We start from the raw sequence: 27,747 nt of genomic DNA, 5'->3' as shown, positions 1-27,747 counted from the left end.
AGCCAAGAAGGAAGGAAGGAAGGAAGGAAGGAGGGAGGGAGGGAGGGAGGGAGGGAGGGAAGGAGGGAGGGGGAGAGGGAGGGAGGGAGGGAGGGAAGGAAGGAAAGGAAGGAAAGGAAGGAAGCTACCAACTTAAATTCTATTCTTTTCCCACCCTACCATAGAAAGAGCACCTAAGTTTGCAGCCAGGCGGTTTAACACAGGCCTGTTTTTCAGAAGCTCAGCGGGTTCAGGCTGGTTTAGTGGAAAAAGAAACCTTAGGTTTCTTTAAGTAAGAAACTCAAGGGAGGCAGCCACTTCCATCTGGAAATTTTGTAGCAGTTCATTCACTGTTGCCTTCCCAGAAGCAACAGAGAGACTAACAGTCTAATAAAGAATATGTACAAAGTATTTCTTAATATTACTGTTAAATACATTCAGAAAATCTCTAACCAGATAAAAACATAAAATCACCTCTAGAAGTCAGAAAATTAGCTTTTAAGGGAAGCTGGAATTTCAGTCTGAAGTTATTAAGCCGGGAGGAGATACGCCCTGTTCCCTTCCCTTTTAGTTCAAGCTTGCTTCCTAGTTCTGCTATAGAAGGAGATGGAATAATCTAGCCTGAACATCATCAGTTTTTGGAGCTGTAACAAAGTCCAGACTAAATGTTGTTGAGGAGACAGTTCATTTTGGTACGGTGCTTACCCAGCGCACAGGCGTGCTTGGTTGGATCCCGAGCAGTGCATAAACCAAGTGTAGTGACTGTGTTCCTGTAACCCCAGCACTTGGGAGGTAGAGGCAGGGAGTTCAGGAGTTCAAGACTGTCTTTAGCTACATAGGAAGTAAGAGGTCAGCCTGGGATACGTAAGATGCTGTCAAGTGGGTTAGTCCTGCATGTATGTCAGTGCATTGTGTTCATGCCTGGTGTGCTTGGATGCCAGAATTTGTCAGATCCCCTGGACCTGGAGCTATTGTGTGCGTGGTGGGAATCGAACCTGACTCCTCTGAATGAGTAGTCAGTGTTCTTAACTGCTGAACCAGCTCTTTAGCCAACCAACCCCTCCTAATAATTTTATCTTTTATTTTATTTATTTATTTATTTTGGTTTTTCTGAGACAGGGTTTCTCTGTGTAGTCTTGGCTGTCCTGGACTCACTCTGTAGACCAAGCTGGCCTCAAACTCACAGAGATCCACTTGCTCTGCCTGTGCTGGGATAACAGGTATGAGCCACCACGCCCAGCTTCCTGATAATTTTTTGAAAAGACTAATATATATATATATATATCAAGAAATGATACTCAATAATTGTCATACAGATGGTGAACCTACTATTGTGAAAAGAACAAATTATTATGGGCTATAGTGATCCTTTTACAGTAAGTGACTCAGCAATACTGTTAGGAAATGGTTAGGTCGCCAGTATGTAAATACAATGAAAAAAGTAAAATGAAGGATTTCATGAGGTTATGGGACTTTTTGTGCATCTACCAGAAAGTCTCGATTTCAAATTTATTGTATTTTTACTACTTTTCTTCTCTGTCTGTCGTTTTTTTTTTCTTTTTTCTTTCGAAACAAGGTTTCTCTGTGTAGTCCTGGATGTCTTGGAACTCTCTATAGACCAAGCTGGCCTCCAACCCAGAGATTTGCCCACCTCTGCCTCTTGAGTGCTGGAACTAAAGGTGTGTGCCACCATGCCCTACTTTACTTTTCACTTGTTTTCATTAGCTTCTGGAATCAAAACCTTGTAGATAAGATCTTACATATTTAACTATTTTTAGATTGCCTCAAAGAATGAAAAACCCACTGTTATAAAAATCACTCATTTCACTGCTCTGGGCTTTATTTTTTAAATGAGAAAGTTAACTTGGATCTTTTTTAGTCCCTCCAACTGTAATCTGTAATCCCAGTTCTGAGAGACAGAGACCATCTGACACCTCTGTGTGGGATTTATAGGACAGCAAACCTGGCCTATTGACATGTTTCAGTTCAGGGAGAAACCCTGTCTCCAGGAAGAAAAGGAGGCTGTTCCCCTGAGGAGCAACTCTTGAGGCTGACTTTCTTTTTTTTTTTTTTTTTTTCTTGGTTTTTGAGACAGGGTTTCTCTATGTAGTCTTGGCTGTCCTGGACTCAGTTTGTAGACCAGGCTGGACTCAAACTCACAGAGATCTGCCTGCCTCTGCCTCCCAGAGTGCTGGCATTACAGGCAGGTGCCACCAAACCCTTCCAGGCTGGCTCTTACCCCAAAGTGCACAGGAATACCTCCCTCTCTCTCTCTCTCTCTCTAAATGAGGTAAAGTGAGTTAGTCAATTTCTCTTGTCACAATGGTATTTGCCTGAGGAAAAGGACTGTCTCTTCTAGTCAGCATTGTAAATTAGCCAAGAAAGATCTAGTGAAAGGTCACAGCCAGGCCTGACTACCTGAGTTGGATCTCAGGAGGAGAGCACTGACTCCCACAGCTTGACCTCTAACCTCCACATGCACACAAACACACACTAGCAGCCCCAGGGGTGGGAGAGTGGGCTGGCCAAAGCAGGGAAGCTAGTCCTGGTGGTAGGTCATAGGGGAGCTGGCAGGCTAGCCAACCCAGCTTCCACCCAGGCTCAGATCCAGGACTCAGACGTTGGTCTATCCCAACATCTACCCCATCTATAAATTGCAGGAGCACATGAAGGGGCCGGTCCTCCAGATCAAAAGCTGCAGGGTCTTCATGACACGGGGCAACAACCGGAGCCATGGTGAGGATCCAGTATTGACAGTGTAGCAGAAGCCAGAGGCTTCGAACCAGACCATTGATTCACTGCAATGAACATTTGCAAGGAAAGCTGTGGAGATTTTGTTTGTTTTTTTGTTTTTCTTTTGGAGTATGGAGAGGTTGCAAAGGTGGAGGGCAGATAGGAAGGGACAGGGAGATAAGTGGGATTGGGGTGATGACATGACATTCACAAAGAATTAATAAAAAGTTAAAAAATAATGTAATAAATAATATTTTTTGAAAAATTATAGAGAAAGAAAATAACGACTTGCTTTATTCGATGTTGCTACCTTCCTTCCTGTCCTACTGAGATTAAGTTTGGTGTTCAAGTGGACATAAACAATGGTTTACTTTACCATTTGTTGAATGGTAAAGTATGTTTCCATTTTAATTTTTATGACGTGTCCACAGGACTTTATAGAGTAACATATCTGCTCTGTGAGGCACCTAAAGAAAATGGCAGCTTGCTTCAAAAGGCTGAGTGTGGCGCTCTGGGTTGATCTAATTAGACTCCTTCCTAGTTGGTCATTTTCTGGACTAGGACGCTATCCCATAGCTGTCACATGCTTGCGTCACAGGGTGAACGGCTGGAGTGTGCAGATGGACTTGGTGGCTTTATCTCCCAGTGCCCTTCCAGGGACACTGCCTATGTGGCAGGCAGCCAGAAACCATCCCCAGACCCAGAGCGCCCCCTTCTCCTTGATTTATCTGTGGCCTAAAATAGGATATGGTTTAGTGCCACTCAAGATGAGTAGAAAATCAATATGGAAGTACCAGAGTCCGTCAGGAAGCAGGAAGAGGTGCCGGGGAGCTGAGCCAGTCTTCTGAGAGCCAGGGAAAGCCTAGTGGCTTTGTCTGGGAGGGGGACTGGTTCCCCGAGGGCTGGGGATGGGAGACTTAATTAGAATGAGTTACATCTTCCGTGCAGCATGCCAGCATTAAGGAAAGGTCTGCTTCCTAACGTGGAAGGTAACTTATATTTTAAGCTAAGTAACAGTGTGCTTGATGTGCAAACATCATTAAAGAACATTTAGCAGTGAGACTTCTGTGGACTCTAAGGTTGTACCTTGCAAGTTCAGCGTGGCCTTAGCATGTTTAAGGTCCAGAGTTTAACTGCCAGTACTCCAATTCAAAGGGAAAAAACAAAACTTTCAGAAGAAATTCCAGTGTTTTGAGAGAAACTTCTTGCATCATGAGATCTAAATTTTATTTTCTTTTTAACTATGTGTGTATGTTTGAGTGTGAGTATATTTGCATAAATACAGTGTCCTCAGGGTCTAGGCGAGGGTGTCAGGTAGCCCAGAAACTGGAGTTATGGGGAGTTGTGACTTACCACAGGTGGATCCTGGGAATTGAACTTGAGTCCTCCGTAGGAACAGCAAACCTTCCTAACTATGGAGCTATCTCTCTGGCTCCGACATGTCATTTGTAGAGCTAGCTTCGGGCTATGTAGCCTAAAAAGGTTAGAAACAAATGTGTTGTTTGGTTCTCAAAGAAGGTAAATGCCGCTCTGAGCTCTGCTGTTGCTCACTGTGTGTATCGGGCACAACTTTGCCCTTTTCTTTTTATTAGTTGTGTTGTAACAGCACATCTGGACTCTACTTTGCCTGAAAGACAGGAAGAGTGCCTCAGTGCCTGGCACCAGTTTAACCCTACAAAAAGTAAACTTTCTTTTCTATGGGTACCAAGAAGCAAACTATTTTTAATATTCTTTAAGTTCAAAATAAGGCAATTCTATTTCAAAGTAAAAGTCAATTAAGGCTTGCGTGCTGTATATTAGTTTGTGTAGGGCAGGAGACTGGGAAGCACTATGTAAAAAGGTCTGTGTGACCGGAGTGAAGGGAGAACCCAGAAATTATCTGAGATGAAGTTGGCCACGTCAGTAGAGTAGGGAATGGGATTTGGGGTGGAGGAGAAGCAAGAAAAGGAGGCGGGAAGTCTGGAAGGAGGTGAGCTCACATAGCAACAATGCTAACTTGAGAAGACTAAGTCCATTAGTCTAGTCATCAGGCTCCAGCGAAGAATCTTGGCATTTTTGTCCATGACTTTCGCTGTTTTGTTTGCTTGCTTTGAGACAGCTTCCCTGCTTTGGCCAGCCCACCCTCCCACCCCTGGGGCTGCTAGTGTGTGTTTGTGTGCATGTGGAGGTTAGAGGTCAGGCTGTGGGAGTCAGTGCTCTCCTCCTGAGATCCAACTCAGGTAGTCAGACCTGGCTGTGACCTTTCACTAGATCTTTCTTGGCTAATTTACAATGCTGACTGTAAATTTATGTGGTCCTGGCTGGCCTGTAACTCCCTGTGTGAACAGTTTGGCTTCGAACTCAAAAAGATCTTCCTGCCTTTGCTTTCCAAGCACTATTTTTGCTTGCTTGCTTGTTTTCTTTCTTTCTCTCTCTCTTTCTTTCTTTCTTTCTTTCTTTCTTTCTTTCTTTCTTTCTTTCTTTCCTTCTTTCTTTCGAGACAGGGTTTCTCTGTGTGGCCTTGGCTATCCTTGAACTAGCTCTGTAGTCCAGGCTGGCCTCAAGCTCACAGAGATCCTCCTGCCTCTGCCTCCCCAGTGCTGGGATTAAAGGCGTGCGCCACCACTGCCCACCAACTTTTTCTTTTAATGGACAAGTAATGGGCTGGTTCGATAGTGCTTACCTCCAGGTATAAGGACCTGTGGGTAGTCAGCCCCTAGAATTTTTGTAAGCCATGTGTAGTGGTGAGACTTATAATAGCGGAGCTGGGGAGTTGGAGATGGTGGTAGATCCTTGGGGTTCGCTGTCTAGCCAGCTTAGCCTAATTGGTGAGCCCCTGGTTCCAGTGAGAGAGCCTGTCTGGTTACTGAGTGAGGAATGACGCCTGAGGTTGGCTTCTGGATTCTCCACACACAAACATGCACATACAGTTATGCACCCCAGCACAGCCCCACCTTCGAAGCTGAAGTAAAACAAGGTGATACGAAAGCTTGACCATGCAGAATCTGTGTCCTACTGCTTGTCCCCTCAATCACTGTTCTCCAAACAGGCTTCTTTTTATTTTGTTCCACATTGGGACAAACTCTCTGTAGACTGTAAAATGAGAGAACATTTGCAAATATTTTTAAGTCTCTTAAGCTTATGGATTTTTATGTTGAGTTTTATTTTTTCCCCCTTACTACAGGTATTTCACTCAGCCAGAGGCAAGTATAACTGAGCCCAGTGGCTGATGCTTATCTTTGTAGGGTCCCCGAGCTCTCCAAATAATCAGCATTTCCAGTCTGAATATTTTTCTCTCCCTTTAATGATGTCGTCATAGGTTCAATGAAGCTACGGAAAGTGGCAGGCATATACAAAGTTGAAAGTATCTGATTTCTTTCCCCAGTACTGGGGAATGAACTCAGAGCCTCATGAATGCTAAGCAAGTGCTCTACTGCTGTACTACATTTCCAGGGTATTATTTAGCATCACTGTAAATTTAGGCAACAGAAAAACGAGCTGGGGGACCTCCCCTGTTGTATCCTTTGAGAAACAGACATTGAAAGTCTAGTGGCAGATTTTCATGGTTATATGAAGAACAGAATAAACACGTTTCCACATTCGATCCAGGCTGAAGGGCGCACTGGTAGCTAATTCAGACTGAATAGAAAAGTCTATCAGGGTGATGAGCCATCTTCTTCAAAGCAACTTTATCTGAAAAAAGTAAGCCGTGTTTCCTTAAGATAGCATTCAGTTAGACCAGGTCTTTCTAAAACTCTTCTACTGCTTGGCCCAGCGGTCCATGCCTTTAAAAGCACTTGGGAGGCAGAGGCAGGTGAGTCTCTGTGAATTTGTGGCTGGCATCTACACAGTAAGTTTCAGGACAGCTGAGGTTACATAGTGAGATATTGTCTCAAAACCAACCAACTAACCAACAACTCTGTTCTACTGAATCTTATTTTCTTTAATTAACTAGTTTAAAAATAAAAACAACAAAAAGAGTTGCCTCAATATTTTTTATTAGTTTGTTACTGAAAATGACATTTCTGTGTTCCACTTACCTGTTTGTGTCTCTTTTCAACTGCATTACGTTGCCATCATGCACATAAAGGAAACCCTATGGACAGTCTTCCCACAACCACAGGAAAACTAAACATAAATAAATAAACAAATAAATAAAGTGATCCTGGTGGTTCATGTTTATAATACTAGCACTTGGGAAGCTGAGCTGTGAGGGTCAGCATGGGCTACACAGCAAAACCTTGGGAACAGAGAGGAGAGAAGAGGAGAAGAGAGAAGAGAAAAGGAGGGGAGGGGAGGGGAGAGGAGGAGAAATCCTAAATAACACTGTAGAACAGGTTTCCCCCAGGGCATTAATAAAAACACTAAAGTGGGCTGGGAGTTCAGAAAAGCATACAACAGCTGAAAACACATTCTTTTTAAGTTCATGGCATAGTCTCACAGATAGACCTCATACTGCCTATAAAACAAGCTGCAATAAAGCTGAAAGGATTGAAATAATTAAAAGCATGTTCTTCGACTACAGTAGGGTGAATTTAGAGGCCAGCTTTAGAAAAAAAAATTTTGGCATAGTTACAAAAGTGAAGATTAAACAACATATTCCTAAAAAAGAAGAAATCACAAGAAAACAAGGAAATACTGTGAGATGGGTGAAAATGAAAGTATAATGTACTGAAATGTATGGGTAGAGTTAAAGAAATCTTTAGAATAGCTTCTTTAACAGCTATGAGCACTTACATTTTTGAAAAGCAGGAGTAATCTCAGGCCATTAACTTCAGCTTCCATATTAATGAGCAGGGAGAAACATAAAATCAACTGCAGTAAGAAGCAAGGAAACAGGAATTGCAGCATCAATTCCTGATTTGGAGGCCAGGAAATAGAGAAAAGTCAATGAAACTAAAAGTTGGTTCTTCAAAAAAATCAAGAAAATTGACAAATTTCAATCAGCAAAGGAAAAAAAAAAAGGACTCAATTATTTGGATCTACTCAAATTTGAAACCTACTACTATAGAAGCTTCTACACACACACACACACACACACACACACACACACACACACACACACAATTTTAATGGAGATTCCCTGTAATGAGATAGAGGGTAATACCCCAGCTAGACACCACATGCTAACAAATAAGAACCTCATTACCATAAATGGGTCACTTTTTTTTTTGTGAGTTGTTGGCCAATGAGATTCCATAGACCCCCACCCCGAACCCAAGTATTATAGAGAATTGCTAATATTCTTGATTACCCTCCAGAACCTGAAGGTAAGACCCTGTTGCTGCTGAAAACACCACATACCAAGGTCACAGAATACAGAGCTATCAAGCCAATACTCACCTGGAAGCTTTATTCATAGTGGCTAACTTTCATAGGCCTAGAATGTTGTATTTCTGCTACTGAAGGAGAAAACTAAGTATAAATTTAATGCAGCTGTGAACCTTGCAAACTACAACAGTGACGGGCCTGACAAAATATGACCACTGTGCAATAGTGACATAAATGTTATGGGAATAACCAACCACTTTGTGCTCTAAGGGTGGATCTCAGACTGGACTCATTCCTGGAACTGTTAACTGGGCCCAGAACCTGTGGCTAGATAGGTCATAGGCCTCAGAGAATACTTTATACTATTTTTTTCTGCTAAATAAACATAGTATTAAACTGACTCATTGCTATACCTGTTGGACAGTTTATCTCGTAACCTTCATCAGTCTTCATCAGGGTGGTAAGTGACACAGAGACCCTTAATTGGTCAAGGTGAAGAGACTAAGGAATTATAGAGTGTTCAGCCTTTAATGGGATGCGTAAGTTATACCCTTCCCACCAAGCACTCAGGTGGTGAAGAAGAGGGGGCAGAAGATTTTAAGAACCAGATGTGAAGGATAAGTTCGAGAAAATAGCACTTCCCAGACACACCTGTGACAGAGGGCACAGGGCCCACAAAAGCTCTAGCAGACAAAAGCACAGATGGGCAGATGGGCACAAACTCCCGTCAATAGCAGAGGAGATACTGGCAGCCGACAGCTGCTGAGGTAGGGAGAGTCAGCTTTCTTCCGTGTGTTGACTCCCGGTAGGTCAAGCACACTCAAGGCATGCCCTACTCCCAAAAGAGGTTGGGCAACACAAACTGAGCTTGATGGGGTAGAAGAGGAAAAAACTCAAAGTTGGGTGGGAAGGGACGTAGGATGGAAAGTGTGGATATGGGAGAGATTAAAATATTTAAGAATAAATTAAACAAAAAAAAAAGTGCAAAATAGCTGGGAGATGGTGACACACACCTTTAATCCTAGCACTCAGGAAGCAGTGCTAGGATTACATTGGATCGATGTGAGTTCGGCCAGCCTGTTCTACAAAGGGAGTACAGGACAGCCAAGGCTACACAGAGAGATCCTATCTTGAAAAACCAAACCAAACAAGCAAAATCCCATCTTATTTAAGTATAGCTTACAGTTGATAGCAACCAATCCATATTTAACATGAAGATGCAGGTCTCTAACAGTAAGGTATGTTATTCGGTACGAATTTTCATATACCCCAAATTTGTGGCTGTTGGATGGATGCCATACCAAGCTAAGTGTCACACATCGTAGAGCTGAGGAGTCAAGCACCCAAGTCTATTTTATGATAAAGAAAACCGCTGGGTAGTGACGACCCACGCCTTTAATCCAAGCACAAGAGTGGCAAAGGCAGGCGAATCTGTGTTTAAGGACAGCCTGGTCTACAGAATGAGTTCCAGGACAGCCAGGGCTACACAGAGAAACCCTGTCTCAAAACTAAAACCAAAACAACAACAACAACAAAGAAAGCCATATATTAGATTATTTCAGCTGTTTGCATATGTTGCCATCTGGGCTGACCTGGTAGCTGGATTCAAGCTACCTTAAGTGTAGAGTAAGTTAAGCGACACAGCCAAGATCCGCGGGAGTCTGAAAGTAAGTTATAGATTATTTCTAATTTTCGGTTAGCTAGTGTAAGTAAAACAAATGCTACTGGGCAGATAAGCTAGTTAAATATTCACTGGGCTCTTGGTTTTAGAGAATGGCAGCATATAGGAGCCTGGGTATGGGAGCCCTGAATAAGTATCTCTTCTGTGCTATCTCCCAGTTGGGTTTCTCCTTTCGTTGCATTCATTAATGCTTTTGCTACCTATATTATAAAATTTTTCCCGTAAAAGAGTGTGCTGGGCAGGTAATCACTTCCCCCAAAGGGCACTGCTTAATTTCATGATCGATGAAACTGGCATAGAGAATTTACCTGGAAACAGACTCTTGGCGAAGCTCTGTTTCCAGAGCCCTCACGTCCTTAGGCTGTTTTTAGGATTTCCGTGCCTACAACTACCCCGGGGAGGTACCAGACAGAGTCAGAAAACGCGGCTCCCTACGCACAAGGAACAAGTCCCAGAATCCCACCGGGACTCTAACTCCCAGAAATCCACGCGGCAAACCCATCCGGGAAGCGTAGAGGGTTCGCTGCGGACGAGACCAAATAGAAGAATGGGGGGGACAACCATAGACGTGTGCGCCCTAGGGGGCGTTTTTTGGTTCGTTTGTGGAAAATCTTCTGTTTAGAAGCTACATTTCACGACTTGATTGATGAGTTTACAAGTCCTCCCCCGTTTCAGAGCGCGTGGCTGGAGGCTGGCGGATGCCGTACTACCCTCGCCTCCCCCGCGGGGATGAGAGCGCCGGGGCTCGGTGGCTCGGGCGCCCGCCCTGCCGCGGAGTGCGGGAGCGAGCGTGGTGGGCGGAGCCGCGGCGGGAGGCGTGTAGCGTGGGGCGGCGGGAGGAGCGCGGGGAGAGGCGCCGGCAGGAGCGCGGGGAGGAGCGCCGGGTTCGGGCTGTGGCGGCCGGGGGACCCTTCGCTCCCCGCCGCGGGCTAGGCGCGCTGCTCGGCGAGTTGGGCGGCCACGGCTTCCCGGCGGGCTCGGGCGGCCGAGACCCTCGCGGCGCCCGGCGCTGCCCCGGCCCCCTCGGCCTCCGGCGGCGAGGCGGGGGAGTGAGGAGATGCCGACCCAGAGGGACAGCAGCACCATGTCCCACACGGTCGCGGGCGGCGGCGGCGGGGACCATTCCCACCAGGTCCGGGTGAAAGCCTACTACCGCGGGTGAGTGAGGGCGCCGAGCGTGGGCGGGCTCGGCCCGGGCCGGCGGGCAGGGGTCTTGGCGGCGATCGTGGGGGGCGGCGAGGGGCGCGGCTGGCTGCCCCCGGGACGGACGAGCGTGGGTCTCCGAGGAGTCGGCGGAGAAGAGTATAGGTGCTCCCGGAGCGGGGAGGACACATCAGCTGACTGAGAAATTTGCAACTGTTTCAGGGCTGGGTGGACTGCGGAGGGCGAAGGAAGCCTCTTCGCCCACTGCTGTGGGTTCGCAAGCCTGGACTGCTTCACTTGGCTGGCCCTTTTCATTACCCACAGGCCTGAAGCCTCTGATTTTGTAAATCAGGTTTATACCTGCTCTTCACCGTGGGAGAGCTCAGGAAGGGAGTCCGAGAGAGTCAGTATGGGTGTTAAAGTTAGCACTACTTTTTAAAGGATGTGCATTGGATCCTCAGATGCGGTCAGAATTAAGTGGCAAATGTGCCGATCCACATTTTGGCAGCCCTCGGTTAGGGCGATGCCGAGAGGTGAGAGAAGCCAAGGCTTTAAATCCTAGAAACGGTCTTTACTCACTTGGCTATCAAAAGTTTAAAACTAATGTGGCTGCCAAAAGTAATCAGTTCTGGGATCATTGTGTCAAATCATTTTCTAGCATGACTTGTCATAAAGCCCTTCCCTTCCTTTGAATTCAGTTTATGGTTTGAGATAGTTTAGAAGCACGAGTGAGGTGAAAGGCCATCGTGGGAGAATAGGGATAAACAGAGAACCTGACTGCTTGTCCAGGCAGGAATAAATTGCTTTTAAAAACTTCAAGTACTACACGGTTCAAAAATGCTGTTCGTGCTTTTACATTCCTGAGGGGATCAGTGAAGATAGCAGACCTTCAAATCTTTCTTGTTTTCATTTCAAAGAGAACTTGAGCTCCACGTTTTAATGCTTACGAGTAAGGCTTGTGTATTGTCTTCCGCCCTCTGTAACATTGACGGATTTGGGACTAACTTGTGGGACTAAGAGTAGACGGTGTTTGTACTTAAAACACGGGGAAGAGAGGTTTTGACTTTAAGATAGTCTCCCTGAACACTTTTTTCTTTATTTTTCTTGGAATTTTTTAAAAAGTTGGTAGTTATCATGATAACTGCTTTATCATTTTGGTTCATGGTCATCCATAACAGACTTTGAAAGATTGAAAGAACCACACCCCCTTTTCCACGAACAAATACAACTTTCTGATAATTTGAGAGAGATTTTACTTTAGAGCCATGGTTCTCAACTTTGCCAGGGCTGCAAACCTTTAGTACAAGTCCTCCTGTTGTAATGACCCCAACCATAAAATTATGTTGTTGCTCCTTCATAACTCTAACTTGACTACTGTTATGAATCATAACAAACATCCATGGTTTTGGATGGTCTTAGGCAACCCCCGTTTGACCCCCAAAGGGGGTCACAGGTTGGGAACAGCTGCTTTAGAGTAGGTACCATTTTACAAAGTTGACCGTCCATGACGAAGGATTTTTAAGAAGCTGTCTAACTGACAGGCTAACAAACTAAAGTTCAGTAGGAAGCCATGAACATAATAGGAAAGTGCATACTGTGTAAAATAAAGTGTATAAAAGTGCGGCTTCCCGCCCTCCAGTCTTGGCAGCCTCTACTGTTGGTGGTAAACTTGTGGGTCTTCTGCAGGTCGCATTGACGGGGCTGGAGAGATGGCTCAGCCATTAGGAGCACTTACTGCTCTTCTCGAGTACCCAGATTGAGTTTGGAGCACCTGCATCAGGTGGCTCACTTCTGTGACTCTAGTCCCATAGGAGCCGACACCCTCTCCTGGCCAGTGTGGCCAACCCCCGTGCGTGTGACGTGCCGCACACATAGACATAAATACAAGTAAACCTCAAAAAAGGCACATTCATGTTTCTTGAGGTGCCATCTTTAGATAGTATTTATTGATTACTTACACTGGAAGATGAACATTATAGTGTGTAGTACCTTCTGTGTTGTCTTCTGCCTCAAATTTTGGTTGTTTAGCTATTGTTTTTATTTTTTTTATTTTTTATACTTACCTTCCAGTGGTGCTCCGTGAAAGAACAAGGAATGAATGCTTTTTCATTTTTCCCAGTTTTTTTTTTATTAGTTTGACAAGTGTAAATAGGCACATTATGTAAATCATTTGCAAATTTTCTTTGGAAAGAAATCAGTGTGTTGAACTCTAATAGGGGTTTTCATAGGGGTTTTCTTTATTTATTGCTCTAATTATTAAAATAAAGAAAATGAGAATATGGATATGATTTTTTTTTTGCCTAAAATTTTTTCAAGACATTCTAATTAATATTATCTTTTAAAATTTAGGAAATTTCATTGAAGAAAGACAAAATGCAGTGTCTTTAGTGCTTTGTAATCAATAAAAGCATCCTAATAGTACTTTTTTTTCAAACCTCCTCCAAGGACAACCTCAGAATTCTCAACTGTACCATTTTCTGTTCTCTGAGTTAGACATTAAGATTATATGTTTATTAACAATAATTAAACTGATGGTTATATTACAGTCAGCTGCTTATTAACATTGATGAGACCAAAATGAGTCACCAGCAAGAATAGTTAACAAAGTAAGTTGGATAACAAATCCCATACGTGATTCCAAAGTAGACTCCCTTTCCCTTACACTGGGAAATAAAGGAGGGCTTGCATTTGAAAAATGTTTCTGTGTACTGCTCCATTGGTGGAGTGCTTGCCTAATGTGCGTGAGGCCATAGGTTCCATCCCAGCACTGCATGAACCTGGCATGTAGGACATTAATCCCACCCTCTAGGAGGGTCAGTGTGAGTTTGGGACCGGCTTCAGCAACAAGAGACTTTATCTCAGCAACAGAAACCACCCCCAGAGAAAAATTTCTTTTCATCAGCTCTTTCAAAAGAATACTGTACCCTACTTCCTTCTTTCCAGTGAAGGTTGAATCTTTGAATATTATCTGTGAATGAATTACGCCCTACTTTCGAATATATGTGATTTTTAGAGAAAGTGTCTGTCCTAAAGATAAGAGGCATGCAATTTGACTTTTTTTCTTTTTCTAGTTTTCAACAAGTAGGAGATTTTTTAAGTAGGAGATTTTTCTAGTTTTTAAAAGCACGGAGACTCTGGTTTAACTGGAGACCAGCTAAGAGTGCCTGTGTCGTGGTGGGTCTGCACCTCTTTTCTTCCCAACATGGGAACTCTTCAGTCAGTGGCCCTTCTCAGTCTGACAGTGCTGAAGGAGGAAGAGAAACAGGTTTTTTTGGTTAGTGATAGGTTGCCTTTGTGTGCTTATCCTTATATAAAGGTATTTGTGGGATAGAATTTAACCAGGTAATGCCTGGGCTACTTGTTTTACATTTTATGTACAGGAATTTAGCAGAAAGCTTATAAAAAGAGAGGTAAGCCATTATTGAACAGTAATTACAGCCCTGTGGATTCCTTTTGCGAACATTAACTGTTTTTTGGCAATGCAAGGGATCTTACGCATGCTTGCAGCCGCTCTACTGCCAAGCTGTGTCCACGGCCCAGGATTGACTCTGCAGACTTGGAATGTAGAGTTGTTTGCATTTTTTCCCCTTACAGTGAACAAGTCCTGTCAGGTCTTGTTTTTGAAAGTATTGCAAAATTACCTTAGCTGTGGGCTTTCGTCATCAGAGCTGAGTGTAGTTCAGCTGGTGGAGGACTTGCCTAGTGTGCACAAAATGCTGGGTTCTGTCCAAGCACCACTTTAAGACATGGTTGTGCCTACCTGTAATCCTAGTACCCATGGTGGAAGCAGGAGGAGCAGGGCTTCTCAGGCTCATCCTTGGCTACATATTTGAAGGACAGCATGGACCATGTAAGACTCTGTCTCAAAAATGAATGAAAGAAAGAAAGTATGTGTGTGTGGGGGGGTGTGTGTGTGATAGAGTGACAGTCAGGTCCATGGAGCAGTTGGCCCAAAGCTTGGCCAAAGAGAGAAGTACCCTCAGAAATCTTGAATTGCTGATGCTGAGGTAAGTGGCCTGGCAGCACCGAGGACCGAAGGAGAGGAGTCGGAGGAACTGGGGAGGCCTAAGGTGAGCACTTGCACACTCAAGGATTGAAGAAGAAACAGAAGGAAGCAACTCCTTAGAAAATTCTCCCCTGGGGAAAGGTGCTTGCCTCACTGTCTCCTCCTCCCCTCCTTGATAGTCTCTGGGTAGTTGGCTGGCTACAAACTCACTAGTAACCCAGGCTGGCCTTAACCTCTCTGTCCTTCTGCCTGTGGTGCCTGCATGCTGGGATTATAAGGTGTTTTGTGTGTATGTGTGTGTTCATTCCCTCTCCTTCCTTCCCTTCCTCTCCCCCTCTTTCTCTTCTCTCTCCCTCCTTCTAGCTCTTCTTTTCTTATATAGGGTCCCATGGAGCCCAGCCTAGCACATGACGTACTCTGTAACTGAGGATGACCTCGAACTCTGATTTTCATGCCTGCATCTCCCTAGAGGTGGGATCACAAGTGTGTGCTCTCATACCTTGATTTTCTGCCAGACTCTGACCCAGGCTCTCATGCATGCTAGGCAATCATTACACCAACTTAGCTATTTTTTCTTTTAATTTGTTGATTAGACATTGACATTTTGTTTCTTAAGACTGCCAGGTATTTTTCAATCTGTTGTTTATCTGAAGATTTTTACATTTGTGTAATTAAATGTACTTCTTTTTTTCTCTGTGTGTGGTTCCTTGGTTTGTTGCCTTAGGTAGGTATGTTTCTTATTTGTAAGTAGTCTACAGCTCTGTCATGTGCAGGTTTTTAAGTAACCACCTCAGTATATTTTGGGGTATAGTCATTAGTATTTTTTTTAATATAACTTATGTTTTAAAGTTCTACTAACACTTTTTGAAAGAGGTCTTTTTAAATAACTTTGATGTACTGTATTTCTCATAATGTGCATAGATGACTGTTCTGTGCCATTGATTTGGGGAGAGATCTGTTTAGTACATGCCACCATTTGATTATTACAGTGTATAGTTAGTTTTAATGTGCTGTGGGAATTCTCCTTTATTTAATCTTCTGTTCCCAGGGTTTTTGTTTGGTTGAGTATTATGCGTTTTACCATGAACTTCTTCCTATCACAAATGGAGACTTTTATTTTCTATTATTTTGTATTGCTGTGGCCGAAATATGTGACAGAAACAATTCAAGGAAGAAGTTGTTTAGGCTCATGATCTCAGAGGGTTCAGCCCATAATTTCTTGTCCCCATATACTTCAGTGAAACATCCTGGTGGGAAAAGCCTGGGGCAAACTGCTTACATCACAGTGGACTAAGAAACAGAGAGCAAGACCAGAAGTGACTATTGATAAACTCACAGAGGTCTCTTTCTCAGGGACCTGCTTACAGGTTGACCTCACCTTCCAGTGTTTGCACAACTGTTAAAAATAGTGCCTCTAAAACAGGATGGGAGCCTGCTATATATAGAGGGCCCTCTGAAAGGCTCCACCGAACAGGGGATCGAAGTAGTGGCTCACAGCCAAACTTTGGGCAGAGTGTAGGGAATCTTACAGAAGAAGAGGGGGGTGGGCATAGAGGGACATGAAGTGGAAAGGAGACCAACAAAGCTAAAGGATCTGAGCCCAGGGGGTCCTGCAGAGATCGATGCACCAATGGAGGACCATACATGGAGAGGACTAGATTCCCCCTGCTCAGATGTGGCTGATTGGCAGCTCAGTTTCCATGTGGATCTCTGAGTGAGGGGAGAAGGGACTGCCTCTCTCATGAACTCAGTTGCCTGCTCTTTGATCACTTTGATCACTTGCTCCTGGTGTCCTTGCCAGACCACAGAGGAAGAAGATCCAGGCAGTCCTGATGAGACTTGACAAACTCTGGGCAGATGGCAATGGTGAACTCCCCTTTCAGTGGACAAGGGAAAGGGGATAGGGGAGAAGAGGGAGGGAAGGTGAGACTCAGGGGAGTTAAAGGAGGGAGCTTCAGTCGAGATATATAATGAATAATAAAAATTAAAATTGAAAGTACTGCCTCCAGCTATGTATTAAACATTTGAACAGTAAGCCTGTGAGGGACATTTCCATTTAAACCAGAACTTTCTTATAGGCTTATTTTTCTTTTTTTATTTTACTTGGAGTTTTAGTGTGTTGCCTCAACTTCCCAAGCAACTGGGACTGTGGGGCATGCCATTGTGCTCAGCTTTGTCACCAGTTTTGTTTTGGTTTTTCGAGGCAGGGCTCTCGGTGTAGCCTTGGCTGTCGTGGACTTGCTTTGTAGACCAGGCTGGCGTCCAACTCACAAAAATCCACCTGCCTCTGCCTCCTGAGTGCTGGACTTAGAGAGGTACACCATGCCTGGCCTACTGTCAGTTTTGTATGTTTAAACAGAACTGCCGTTTATTTACCATTTCTTGGTTAACTGTCCTGGAATTTATCAGATAATGTCTCAGTCTTGCTGCTCCAAGTTGTATAGACCAGGCTGGCCTTGAACTCACAGAGATCTACCTGCCTCTACGTCCCAAGTGTTAGGTAATTTATTTGTTTCTGTTTTATGTGTTTGAGTGTTTTGACTCCATGAACCCATGGAGTTCAGAAGAGGTCATCAGGTCCTCTGGAACCGGAGTTTTGGATGGTTGTAAGCCATTGTGTGGGTGCTGGGAACTGAACCCAGACATCTCTAAGATCAACAAGTCCTCTTAACTGCTGAGCCATCTCTCCAGCCCTGTTGCTTGTTTTTTGTTTTTGTTTTTGTTTTTGTGGTGGCCATGCTGACTGGGGTGACTGGGATCTCAAAGTAGTTTTAACTTTTTTAACTTTTGTTTTCCTGATGGCTAGGCATGTTGTGTATTTTCCATGTATTTATTGGTCATTTTGAGTTCTTCGGAGAACTGTCTTTTCAGTTTATTAGTCCATTTTTTATGGATGCAATTTTTTTTTTTTAAAGTTTTTCTTTTTCCCTAAGGCAGGGTTTTTTTGTGTAACAGAGCCCTGGCTGCCCTGGACTTGCTCTGTAGTCCAAGCTGGTCTTGACCTTAACAGAGATACACCTGTCTTTGCCTCCTGAGTGCTGGGATTAAAGGTTGCTCTACCTTACCTGGTGATTTTTTTTGAAATTTAATTTCTTATTCATTACATATTCTAGATATTAATCTCCTATCCTATGTGTTGTCAGCAAAATTGCTTTTTTTTTTTTTTTCATTTCTTTTGTCCATTCTGTGGACTGTGTCTTTTCACTGGTGATTGTTTCCTTTGCTAAAGAGGTTTTTAAATTCACATATCCCTGTCTATCAATTCTTGGGATTATTTCCTGTGTTATTGGAGTCTTTTTCAGAAAGTCCTTGCCTTCGCATATATTTTTAAGTAGCATTTTCAAGAGCTTTAGATCTGACATGAAAGTTTTTGATCCACTTTGAATTAATTTGAAAATGTTTACCTTTGTTTTTTTTGTTTTTTTTTTTTTTTTTTTTGTCTGTGCAGTGTGTGTGTATAAGGGCACACATGCTATGGTGGGTATGTGGAGGTAGAGGAGAACTTTCAGGAGTTGGTTCTCTGTTACAGTTATTTTATAAAACTGAACACTCACCAATCTATTCTTAATCCTCTAAGATAATCTGGCTTTCATCTGGCGTACATCCCATAGATACTTGCACTTTGTAGCTTTCCTGCTCCAGCTCCTCTCCTGATCTCACTCCGGCCTCTCCTGTGGCTGAATCCCGTTTCTTCCTCCCTCTCCTTCTCCCCTGGCTGGCAGGAAGTCCAGCCCTATATTCTCCCCCCTCATTGATTGTCACAGCAAGGGACAGTTAGGGAGCAGTGCTTACACAGCATTGGGACAGGAGAGTCTCAGAACAAGATATGGAACCAGATATGGAAGGTACAGAAATCAGCATTTGAAATACACAATAACCTTATGCTTATAGTTCTCTCTACCATGTGGGTTCTGGGATCAAATTCGGGCCTTTAGGCATTATTTAAGCCCTTTTACTTGCTGAACCATCTCACAGGCCCCATTTTCATTTGATTTTTATGGGGAATTACAGATAGGACTCTTATTTTAGTTTTATACTACACACGGTATATTACTGTACACTAAATGTAGAAATCTAAGTTTCCGAGCACTACTTAAAATTAAAGTATAATTACATCATTTCTTCCTCTTTACTCCTTCCAACCACTACCATGGTTCCCTTTCCTCTTGCTCATTCTCAAATCCATGATCTTTTTTTCTTTCTCTTTGTTACTGTTATACGCACCCACACCCACAAACACATACTCTTGTGTATATAAATGTATAAATAGAACATGTTGACTCTGTTAGTGTTACTTGTATGCATATGGTTTCAGGGCTGACCACTGTGTTTTGGATAACTAAATAGGAGCGCATCCTTGGGCATCCTTGGGAAGATGAATCCTAACTCTCTGAGCAGTCCTTAATTGCCTGAAGTTCTTTCTCAAGGGTGGGCTCTGGTAAGCTTTCCCTTTCCACATTAGCATATCTGTTGGTGGTGTCCTTTAGGTCTTGTTTGCTCAGGCATATTATTTGAGGTATAATTGGTTTAGCTTCCCTCTCATTTATAGGAAAGAGACTCACAGCAGTTCCTGGTTCTGGATCTTACAGTCTTTCTACCCTCTCTTCTGTCTTCTGTGGTGTTCCCTGAGCCTTAGGCCCAGTACCATCTGTTAAAGAGGCTGTCCTTTTTTCCAGTGTATGCTTTTGACACTTTGTCAGCAATTAGGTGGCAATTGCTGTGTGATCTGTTTTCTGTGTTCTGCTCTGCTGATTTTTGTGTGTCTGTCTTTGTACCTGTCTTTTGGTACCATGGCTCTGTAGTGTATAACTACAGATCAGACACTGATACATTTATCATCACTCTTTCTGCTTAGGATTAAAATAGCTATTTGGGGGATTTTGTGTTTCCATATGAATTTTAAGATTGTTATTTTTAGTTGTGTGAAGAAATGCAACTGGAATTTCATGGGAATTTTATTGAATCTGGAGATTATTTTTGACAGTATAATCTTCTCATAATTAATTCTGCCAATTAATGAAAATGGAAGGTCTTTCCATCTTATATCATCTTCAGTGTCTTAATTTTAACTGTAGAAGTCTTTCACTTCTTATATTAAAATTTTTCTGAAGATTATTTACCTTTTTATTTAGAAGATACTGTGAATGGGAATTTTTTCTTTCCTGGTATTTCTGGTACATAGAAAAACTACTGATTTTGTAGTTGATTTTTTTTTCCTGCTATTTTGCTGTGGGAATGCTATAATGAATATGATTTTGACTTTTTGCTTTCCTGCTTGTATTGTTTTTTTCTGTTATAGCTCTAGTTTAAAGATTGACTATTATTGACTAGGAGTATGTGAATGGGCAAGTGTCTTGTTAGAGGAAACTCTCTCAGTTTTTCCCCATTTAGTATAATATTGGCTATAGGTTTGTCATGTAGACCCTTTTCTTTCTTATTAATTTATTTGTACATGTGGTGCATGTGTAAACTTGTATGTGAGGGTGTGCTCACCTATGCATGTACACATGGAGTGGAGTGGGTGATGTCAGGTGTCTTCCTTGATTGCTCTCCACCTCAGTTTTTGAGCCGGGTTCTTGAACCTAGAGCATTCCACTTTGGTTAGACTGGTAGATCAGCGACCCTTGGACCCTCCTGTCTCTGCCTGGTTCTCTTCTCCATAATAATGGTCTAACACATGCTTGCTGTGATGCTCAGGCTTTGGCTTGTTTTGTTTTTCTAGTGTGGGTGCTGGGCATTAAAATTCAGGTTCTCTTGCTTACATGGCAAAAACGCCACGGAGTCATCTTCACAGACCCCATTTACAGGTTTTATTATGTTGAGGTGTGTTTCTTCTACTCCCAGTTTCTTCAAAGCTTTTATCATCAAGGTGTGTTGAACTTTGTTGAGGGCTGTTTTTGTGTAGATTGAGATGATCATGTGATTTCTGTCCTTAAATCTACTTATGTATTCTATAGTTAATTTGTGCTGAACCAACATTGCATCCTTGGGATGAAATCAGCTTGGTCCTAGTGTCTGATCTTAATGTGTTCTTAAATTTACTACACAGGTGTTTTGTTGGGAAATCTTGTGTCTATGTTCATCAAGGAAAGTGATCTGTAGTTTTCATTGTTGCATCCTTACCTTGGGCAATTATAAAGACTAGCTTCCTAGAATGACTTTGGTAATGTGCCAGACTTTCCCATTTTGTGAACATGTTTCCAGAGTATGGAGATGAGCCCTTTCTTAGCGGTTTGATAGAATTAAGCAGAGAATCCGTCCAGTCCTGAGCTTTTCTTTGCTGGAGAACTTTTATTACTGATTCAGCCTGGTTGCATAAGTCACTTATGTCTTCTTGGTTTAATTTTGATAAGTCATGTATGTCTAGCTATCCATTTCTTCCCTTTTTGGGTATATGTTTCAAAATATTCTCTATCCTCTAGATTTGTACTAGAGCCTTTTTAAACACTGCCCCCTTTTATCTCATTTTTATTAATTTGAGTGTTCTTTCGGTTTGTTGTCAGTCTTCTTTTTTCTGAGAATCATGTTTGATTGATTCTACATTTTATTCTTTGGTTCCCAATTAATTTATGCCCTGACCTTTATGATTTATTGCTGTCTACCTTCTGCTTTTGTGTTCATTGTGGTTTTTTTTGTTTGTTTCAAAAACCCTGAGTGTATCATTAGGGTATGTATTTAGATTGCTCTGATTTTTAATGTAAGTGTTCCTGGCTACAGACTAGCTTAGGTGTTTCCTAGAGGTTCTGGTAAACTGTGCTTTAATTTTTGAATCTGATAATTTTAAATATCACCTAGATTTCTTCAATATCATTGGTTATACAAGAGTTTATTGTTTAGTTTTCAAGTAATTGAGTAGTTTTGTAGTTTATCTTGCTACCAATTTCTAGTTTCTTCCATTGTGATATGAAATGATGCATACCTTTTTCTCTTCTAGACTTGCTGTTGTCTTTAGGAAAGGTGTACAGGCTGCTGAGAATGTGTGTTTCTTTTCTGTTGGATGGAATATTCTGTACATCTGTGAAGGCCATTTGTTCTGTAGTCTAGTTTAACTTCAGTTTTAATTTGGATGACCTCTCTAAAGATGAGGTTGAAGTGACCCTCTATTATTTTATCAGGACTCCTGGGACCTTTTATACCCACTAGTACTTTTTATGAAATTGGGAGACCCTCTATTTAGTGCACATATGCTTTCAATTTTTACATATCCTTTTTCACTGCCCCCACCCCATCTGTCTGTCTGTCTATCTAAACACAGGGATTCAGGTATTCCAGAGTGCTCTGGAAACCTAATGTAGCAGAAGGTGACCTTGACTCAGATTCTCCTGCCTCTACCTCCCCAGTGAAAGAATTACAGGCTTGCACACCTACCATGCCTTGGTTTATGTGGTATGGGTAGCAAATCCAGGGCTTTAAAAGCTATGTTTTTAAGTTTTATGTGTATGAGTGTTTTACCTACTTTGTATGTAGTGTGTGTGTGTGTGTGTTGTTGTCCAAGGGGGTGAGGCCAGAGAAGGGTGGTGTCAGATCCTCTGGATCTGAGAGTCACCTGATGTGGGTACTGAGAACTGAACTCTGGCCCTCTGAAAGAACAGCAAGTGTTCTTAGGGCGGAGCCATCTCTCCACTCAAGACTTTGTGCATACTAATTAAACACTGAACCAGCTCAGCTACAACCTTGTTTTATTCTTTTGATGAGTTATTCCTTTTGTTAATATGGAGTGGCCTCGTTTATCTTTAGTTTTACTTTGAAGTCTACTTTAGCTGATATCAGAACAGTTGCACCCACTTGCTTTCAACTTTCACTTGCTTGTTAGGTCTCTGAGTCTGTGGGAGTTTTCGTATACCCACTGACCTCAGGCTCATGACTATCAAGCTCCAGACTTATTCTCAGTTGGTGAAATCTGAGTTCAGCCATCCTGCTGTCCACAGCTGGGTCCTGGGGTTGTGGCAGGTTAATCCAGGCTTTCTGATTATGGTTGTTCCCAGTTCTCTGGTCTGGATCCCCAGGGTAACTCAGCATCTATTAGCAAATTCCTTCTGAAACGGCCTCTTGCCCCTGCCCTCTAAATCATGTAGGCTCTCCATTGTGGGATGGCTCTGTGCAGCTGACCTGTCCGACAGTGTGGAGCTGTGGGCAAGCAGCCAGCATGTCCTTGAGAGTGGCGCTTTTCTGCTGTTCCATCACTGTTTCTTTGAATTTTTGAAGAGCTGCTTCCACTACTGGAACAGTTTTTTTTTCCTGCTGATTCTTCTTAGCCAGGTCACATGAAGGCAGCTTTTAGTCTGCCTTTTTTTTTTTTTTTTTTTAAGATTTATTTATTTTTACTTTGTGTGCGTGAGTATTTTGCCTGCGTGTATTATGTAAGTGCACCACATGTGTGCCTTACACCCACAGAGGTCAGAAGAGGGCATCATCAGATCCCCTGGAGCTGGAGTTATGGTTGGCCGTGAGCCTGCCTGTGGGTGCTGGGAAGTGAATCTGGGTCTTCTGCAAGAGCAGAAAGTGCTTTTAACTACGGAGCTATCTTGCCAGCCTCTTAACTGTTTCCTTAATATGTGTGTATGCATATATGTGAGCATGTGTTGCAAGATTCCTTTGGACAGCGTTGGTTGTCAGTACTAACTGTCAGCCAGGCTGACGGTGACAGGTGCCCCCCAGGCTGGTCTTGAACTTACAGAGATCCACCTGCCTCTGCCTCCCAAGTGCTGGGAAGTATTCCTCCCACCTAGAGAGACAGGGTTTCTTGATCACTCGTGCGTACCCTGGGCCCTGCCAGCTTCCGAGGCTTCTCCTATTTACACTCTAGTCTTGCTATAGGAGCACTGAGATTAAAGACGTGTTACTATGACCTACACTAGGTGGGATCTGGGGATTTGAACTTGGGTCTTTATCTGGGCCATATTCCCAGCCCTAGTCTGTAGTCTTCCTTAGAAGGCATGATTTTTAAAAATAATTACTGACTTGAGATTATATGACTCCTCTACCTCTGAACCCTTTTTCAAGTCACTTTTACCATCTGTGGGTAATCCTGTGAGGCCAGTTACTATTGATAACTTATTATTGATAAGTTTAACGAAAATACTTTCTAAATCTATATATTTCAGAAGAAAATTTTATGTTTAAATAGCAGAACTCAACATCGATTTTTCTTGTGTTTACTTTTAAAATCAGCCCTCAGGAAAGCTTTAGATTTTGTATTTTAGAAAATAGGATCATTGAATTCCTAACCAGTTAGTCTTCTAAAGCCCACTAACAAAATTAATGATGTTCCCCCTTTTCCTTTACAAATTAGGTAAAATATAAATTTGCCATTTAGGGACTCTTTGCAGTAAAACACTGGTATGTTGATCATCAGTAAAATAATTTATGACAGAGTGAAACCAGAAAAATCATGTTTGTGATTTGTTTTCCACCTTCTGAATGTAATGTCTTCTTCCTCAGCTTATTTGTAACTTGGTTTTTGTAATTGGGATCTGTAATTGTGGAGTGCTGTAAGCATGGTGCTTGCCCAAGTGGACCATTGTTGATACAAACGTTCCTTAAATGTTTTAGCTTCTGGAACTTAAGGAATGGTAGTTGATAAACCACCTCCTTCACTTAGTCTCTTAAGGAAATATGTACTTAGGCTTTTTAAATACTACACAAATATCTCCCCAAGTGGGAGTATCTCCACCTGTTAACCTTGTACTTGGGCTGGTAAGGCAAGGGGACCAAGAAGTCAACGCCAGCCTGGGTTATACAGCGAGAATTTGTTTCAAAAGCCAAGAAATAAGTTTTATTTTGAATGTTCTGCTGCCCTAATTTTTTAACTCATAAAAAGTTTCAGAAAAAATATGCTTGCATCTGAATTGAGTTTAATTCCATGTGGAATTTAATAAAGCCATTTAAATTTTTGTTCGTTTTTTTCAAGACAGGGTTTTTCTAGGTAGCCATGGTTGACCTGGAACTCATTTTGTAGACAGAGATCTGCTTGCCTCTGCTTCCCACGTGCTGGGATTAGGGGAGCACCACCATGTCCAGCCATTTAAAGCTGTTTTTAAAATTTATTTTTATTTTCTGTGTATGAGTATTATACCTGTACATCTTGTATGTCTACGCCCTCAGAGACGTGTCTAAGCCCAGAAGACAGTGTTGGGGCCCCTGGAAACAGGTTACTAACTGTTATTTGTTACTTTGTGGGGGCTAGGAATTGAACCTGCTGGCACTGCTTAACCACAGAGCCATCTCTGCAACCCAGGAAGTTGGATTTTGTTGCTGATAGTATTTTCTCAATAAAGATAACTTGCTTTTAATGAAGACAATTTTTGTTTGTTTGTTTGTTTGTTTTTCTTTGCCACAAAAATTCTTTAGGACCCTTCTCTTTTCATTAATTTCAAAATCTATTTTTCCAGCCATTGTGACCTCCTACTAGTAACCTGGAAGGTACTTTGAAACAAAGAGTGCTTTGAGACAAACAGTTCTCTTTTAATGTCATGAAAGAAGGAACTACTTTTTGCTTTTGTTTTCTGTTTTAAAAGGTTCTTATTTTTTAAAAGATAGGTTCTCATCTAGTCCAGGCCGGCCTTGAACCAGCTATGTAGTCAAGCATGACCTTGAACTTCTGATCCTCCTGCCTTTGCCTCTTGAGTGCTGAGATTACAGGTGTGCACCACCAAGCCTCGTTTATACAGGGGATCAAATTCAGACATCCTGTAGGCTATGCAAGTACTGTACCAACTGAGCTATATCTCTAGTTCGGTGTGTGTGTTTGACTTGGCTGTCTTATGGCATGTAATGTCCTCAGGGCTTGTCCATGTTGTGTAATGTCTGAATTTCCTTGTTGAGTCTGAAGAATAGTTCACTGTATGTTTATTCCACACTTAACCCGTTCATCTGTGATGAGTGCTTGTGTGCCTCTTACCTCTTGGTTATTGTGAATAATGCTGAGAATACAGGAGTACAGATATTTGCTTGAGGTCCTGCTTTTTTCAGTTACTTGCATGTATGTCTGTGTAGTGCCCAGGGAGGCTGGAAGAGAGCATGGGATCCTCTGAGACAGAGTTACAGACAGTTGTGGGCCTCTGTATGGGTACTGGCGATAAAAACCTGCGTCCTCCAGAAGAGCAGCCAGTGCTTTTAACCACTGGGCCACCTATCTAGTGCCCAGATTCTGCATTCTTTTGGGACATGCACCTAGAAGTGGAATTGCTGGGTCATAACAAGATTCTGTTTTGACTTTGAGGAAATTCCATAATGTTTAATGACATCTTCAACACATTTTGTATCTTTGTACTTTTACCAACATATAGTCCTTGGTTTTAACAAAAGAGGTATTGCCTGTGGCTTTGATTTTTTTTTTCTAATGTTTGACATTGTCTTATTATTTATTGTCTATTTGTACCTTCTCTGGAAAATGTCTGTTCAAATTATTACTTGGTTACTTTTAAATGGGTTATGTTCCTACCCCTGCCATTATTCATTTTTGATCACATGTTACCCCACAACTCTTCTCAGATCTTTTTCTTCCTACTCAAAACTAAAACACAAAAATGAAAAGCAAAAGATCAATAAGATCTTTCTGTCCTCTTGTGTCTTTAGTTTCTATCTTAAGCGTCTTAACAGACAAGTCATTCCCTTGTTCATTTAGAGTTACTCCAAGATTTTTTTTTGAAGTTGTGTTGGATGGTATTGCTTCCCAGATTTCGTTAGTCGTTTGTTATTCGTGTATAGAAAGGGTACTGATTTTGTGTGTTAATTTTGTATCCTGCTACTTTGCTGAAAGTGTTTATAGAAGTTCTTAGTGGACTCTTTAGGGTCTTTTATGTATAAAATCATATTTGCAAGTAAAGAAAGGTACTTTGAATTCTTCCTTTCTTAAGATCTTCAGTTGTCTTACTGTTCTAGCTAAGACTTAAAAGTCTACATTGAGTAGGTATGGAGAGAGTGGACATCCTTATCTTGTTCTGATTTTAGTGAAATTGCTTTGAGTTTCTCTTTGTTTAGGCTGATGCTGTTTGTGGGCTTGCTATAAATCACCTTTATTTTGTTGAGGTTTGTCCTTTGTATCCCTAGTTTCTCCATGACTTCCCTTATGAAGGGATATTGGATTTGGCAAAGGCCTTTTGTGCAGTCTCATTTGTACTTTTAAATTACTAGTTTTAGATACTATGTTGACATTTAACCAGGAAAATGATTCAGATATATGCTTGTAGTTTCTTCACATCTTGATTTATCTGGTTTATCCCCTTTTTTTGAGTCAGGTCTCACTGTATAGTCCAGGTGGTCCTAGAACTCGCTTCATACCAACCTGGCCTTGAACTCACAGAGATCCACCTGCCACTACTGGGATTAAAGGCATGTGTCGCCATGCCTGGCTCCTTTATTTCATTTTTTAACTTACAGTTTTTCCTTAACATGATTTTTTAAATGAGTTATTTATTGTATATACAGTGTTCTGCCTGCATGTGTGCCTGTACACCAGAAGAGGGCACCATATCTCCTTATTGATGGTTGTGAGCCACCTTGTGGGTGCTGGGAATTGAACTCAAACCCTTTGGAAGAGCAGCCAGTGCTCTTAACCTCTGAGCCATCTCTCCAGTCTTTAACATGATATTTTAAAGTTTATTGAATAATTGTGTTTAGGGTATGAGTGTGATGATTTGCTGAGAGGAAGGAGTGATTCTGTGTCAATAAAGCCTTTCTCAGACTCTTCTCAACTTAGCTGATTTGGCCCTGTCTAAGTCTTGGTTGAGTGTATCCCATCTGATATTAGTCATCCAGACCTTTCTCATATTTCTGTTCTGATTCTGGTGACTTTTACTTTACTGTGGCCTTGCTAATTATTGTCCCCTAGTTCTGTCACATGGGTGGGCTCGGGGGAGGGGAGTTTATGTGTGGTTGCATTCTGCTGCCTAAACTAGGTGTACTACTGTGTTAACTTTTCTAATGAGGCTTCACTTCTGTTTAAAGTGCTGTA

General features: G+C 42.3%; 1 protein-coding gene and 1 long non-coding RNA gene across 5 annotated transcripts in view; one reads left to right on the top strand and one right to left on the bottom strand.

The window, feature by feature from the left end:
• Window positions 1-4,851: 4,851 nt before the first annotated feature.
• LOC132652458 (uncharacterized) lies at window positions 4,852-10,092 on the bottom strand. Of its 4 annotated transcripts, XR_009590048.1 has the most exons (5): window positions 9,952-10,092; window positions 8,035-8,093; window positions 7,429-7,548; window positions 6,732-6,819; window positions 5,978-6,384 (listed from the first exon to the last, which is right to left on the bottom strand). It is a non-coding gene; the product is annotated as an uncharacterized LOC132652458 (long non-coding RNA). The 4 variants fall into 4 exon arrangements; XR_009590047.1 differs by having other exon boundaries at window positions 7,429-8,093; XR_009590049.1 differs by lacking the exon at window positions 5,978-6,384 and adding an exon at window positions 4,852-5,784 and having other exon boundaries at window positions 7,429-10,092.
• A 378-nt stretch (window positions 10,093-10,470) lies between these two features.
• Window positions 10,471-27,747, top strand: part of Prkci (protein kinase C iota) — a 60,509-nt gene continuing 43,232 nt past the window's right edge. The window contains exon 1 of the mRNA XM_021631983.2: window positions 10,471-10,801. Within this exon, the coding sequence (XP_021487658.1) occupies window positions 10,701-10,801 (101 nt within the window). The 5' untranslated portion in view covers window positions 10,471-10,700. The remainder of the gene's footprint in view (window positions 10,802-27,747) is intronic.

The sequence above is a fragment of the Meriones unguiculatus genome, chromosome 2 (assembly GCF_030254825.1).
Source record: "Meriones unguiculatus strain TT.TT164.6M chromosome 2, Bangor_MerUng_6.1, whole genome shotgun sequence".
Classification (NCBI taxonomy): Eukaryota; Metazoa; Chordata; class Mammalia; order Rodentia; family Muridae; genus Meriones; species Meriones unguiculatus.
The sequence above is the reverse complement of the archived record's forward strand: the minus strand, read 5'-3'. Positions and strand labels throughout refer to the sequence as shown.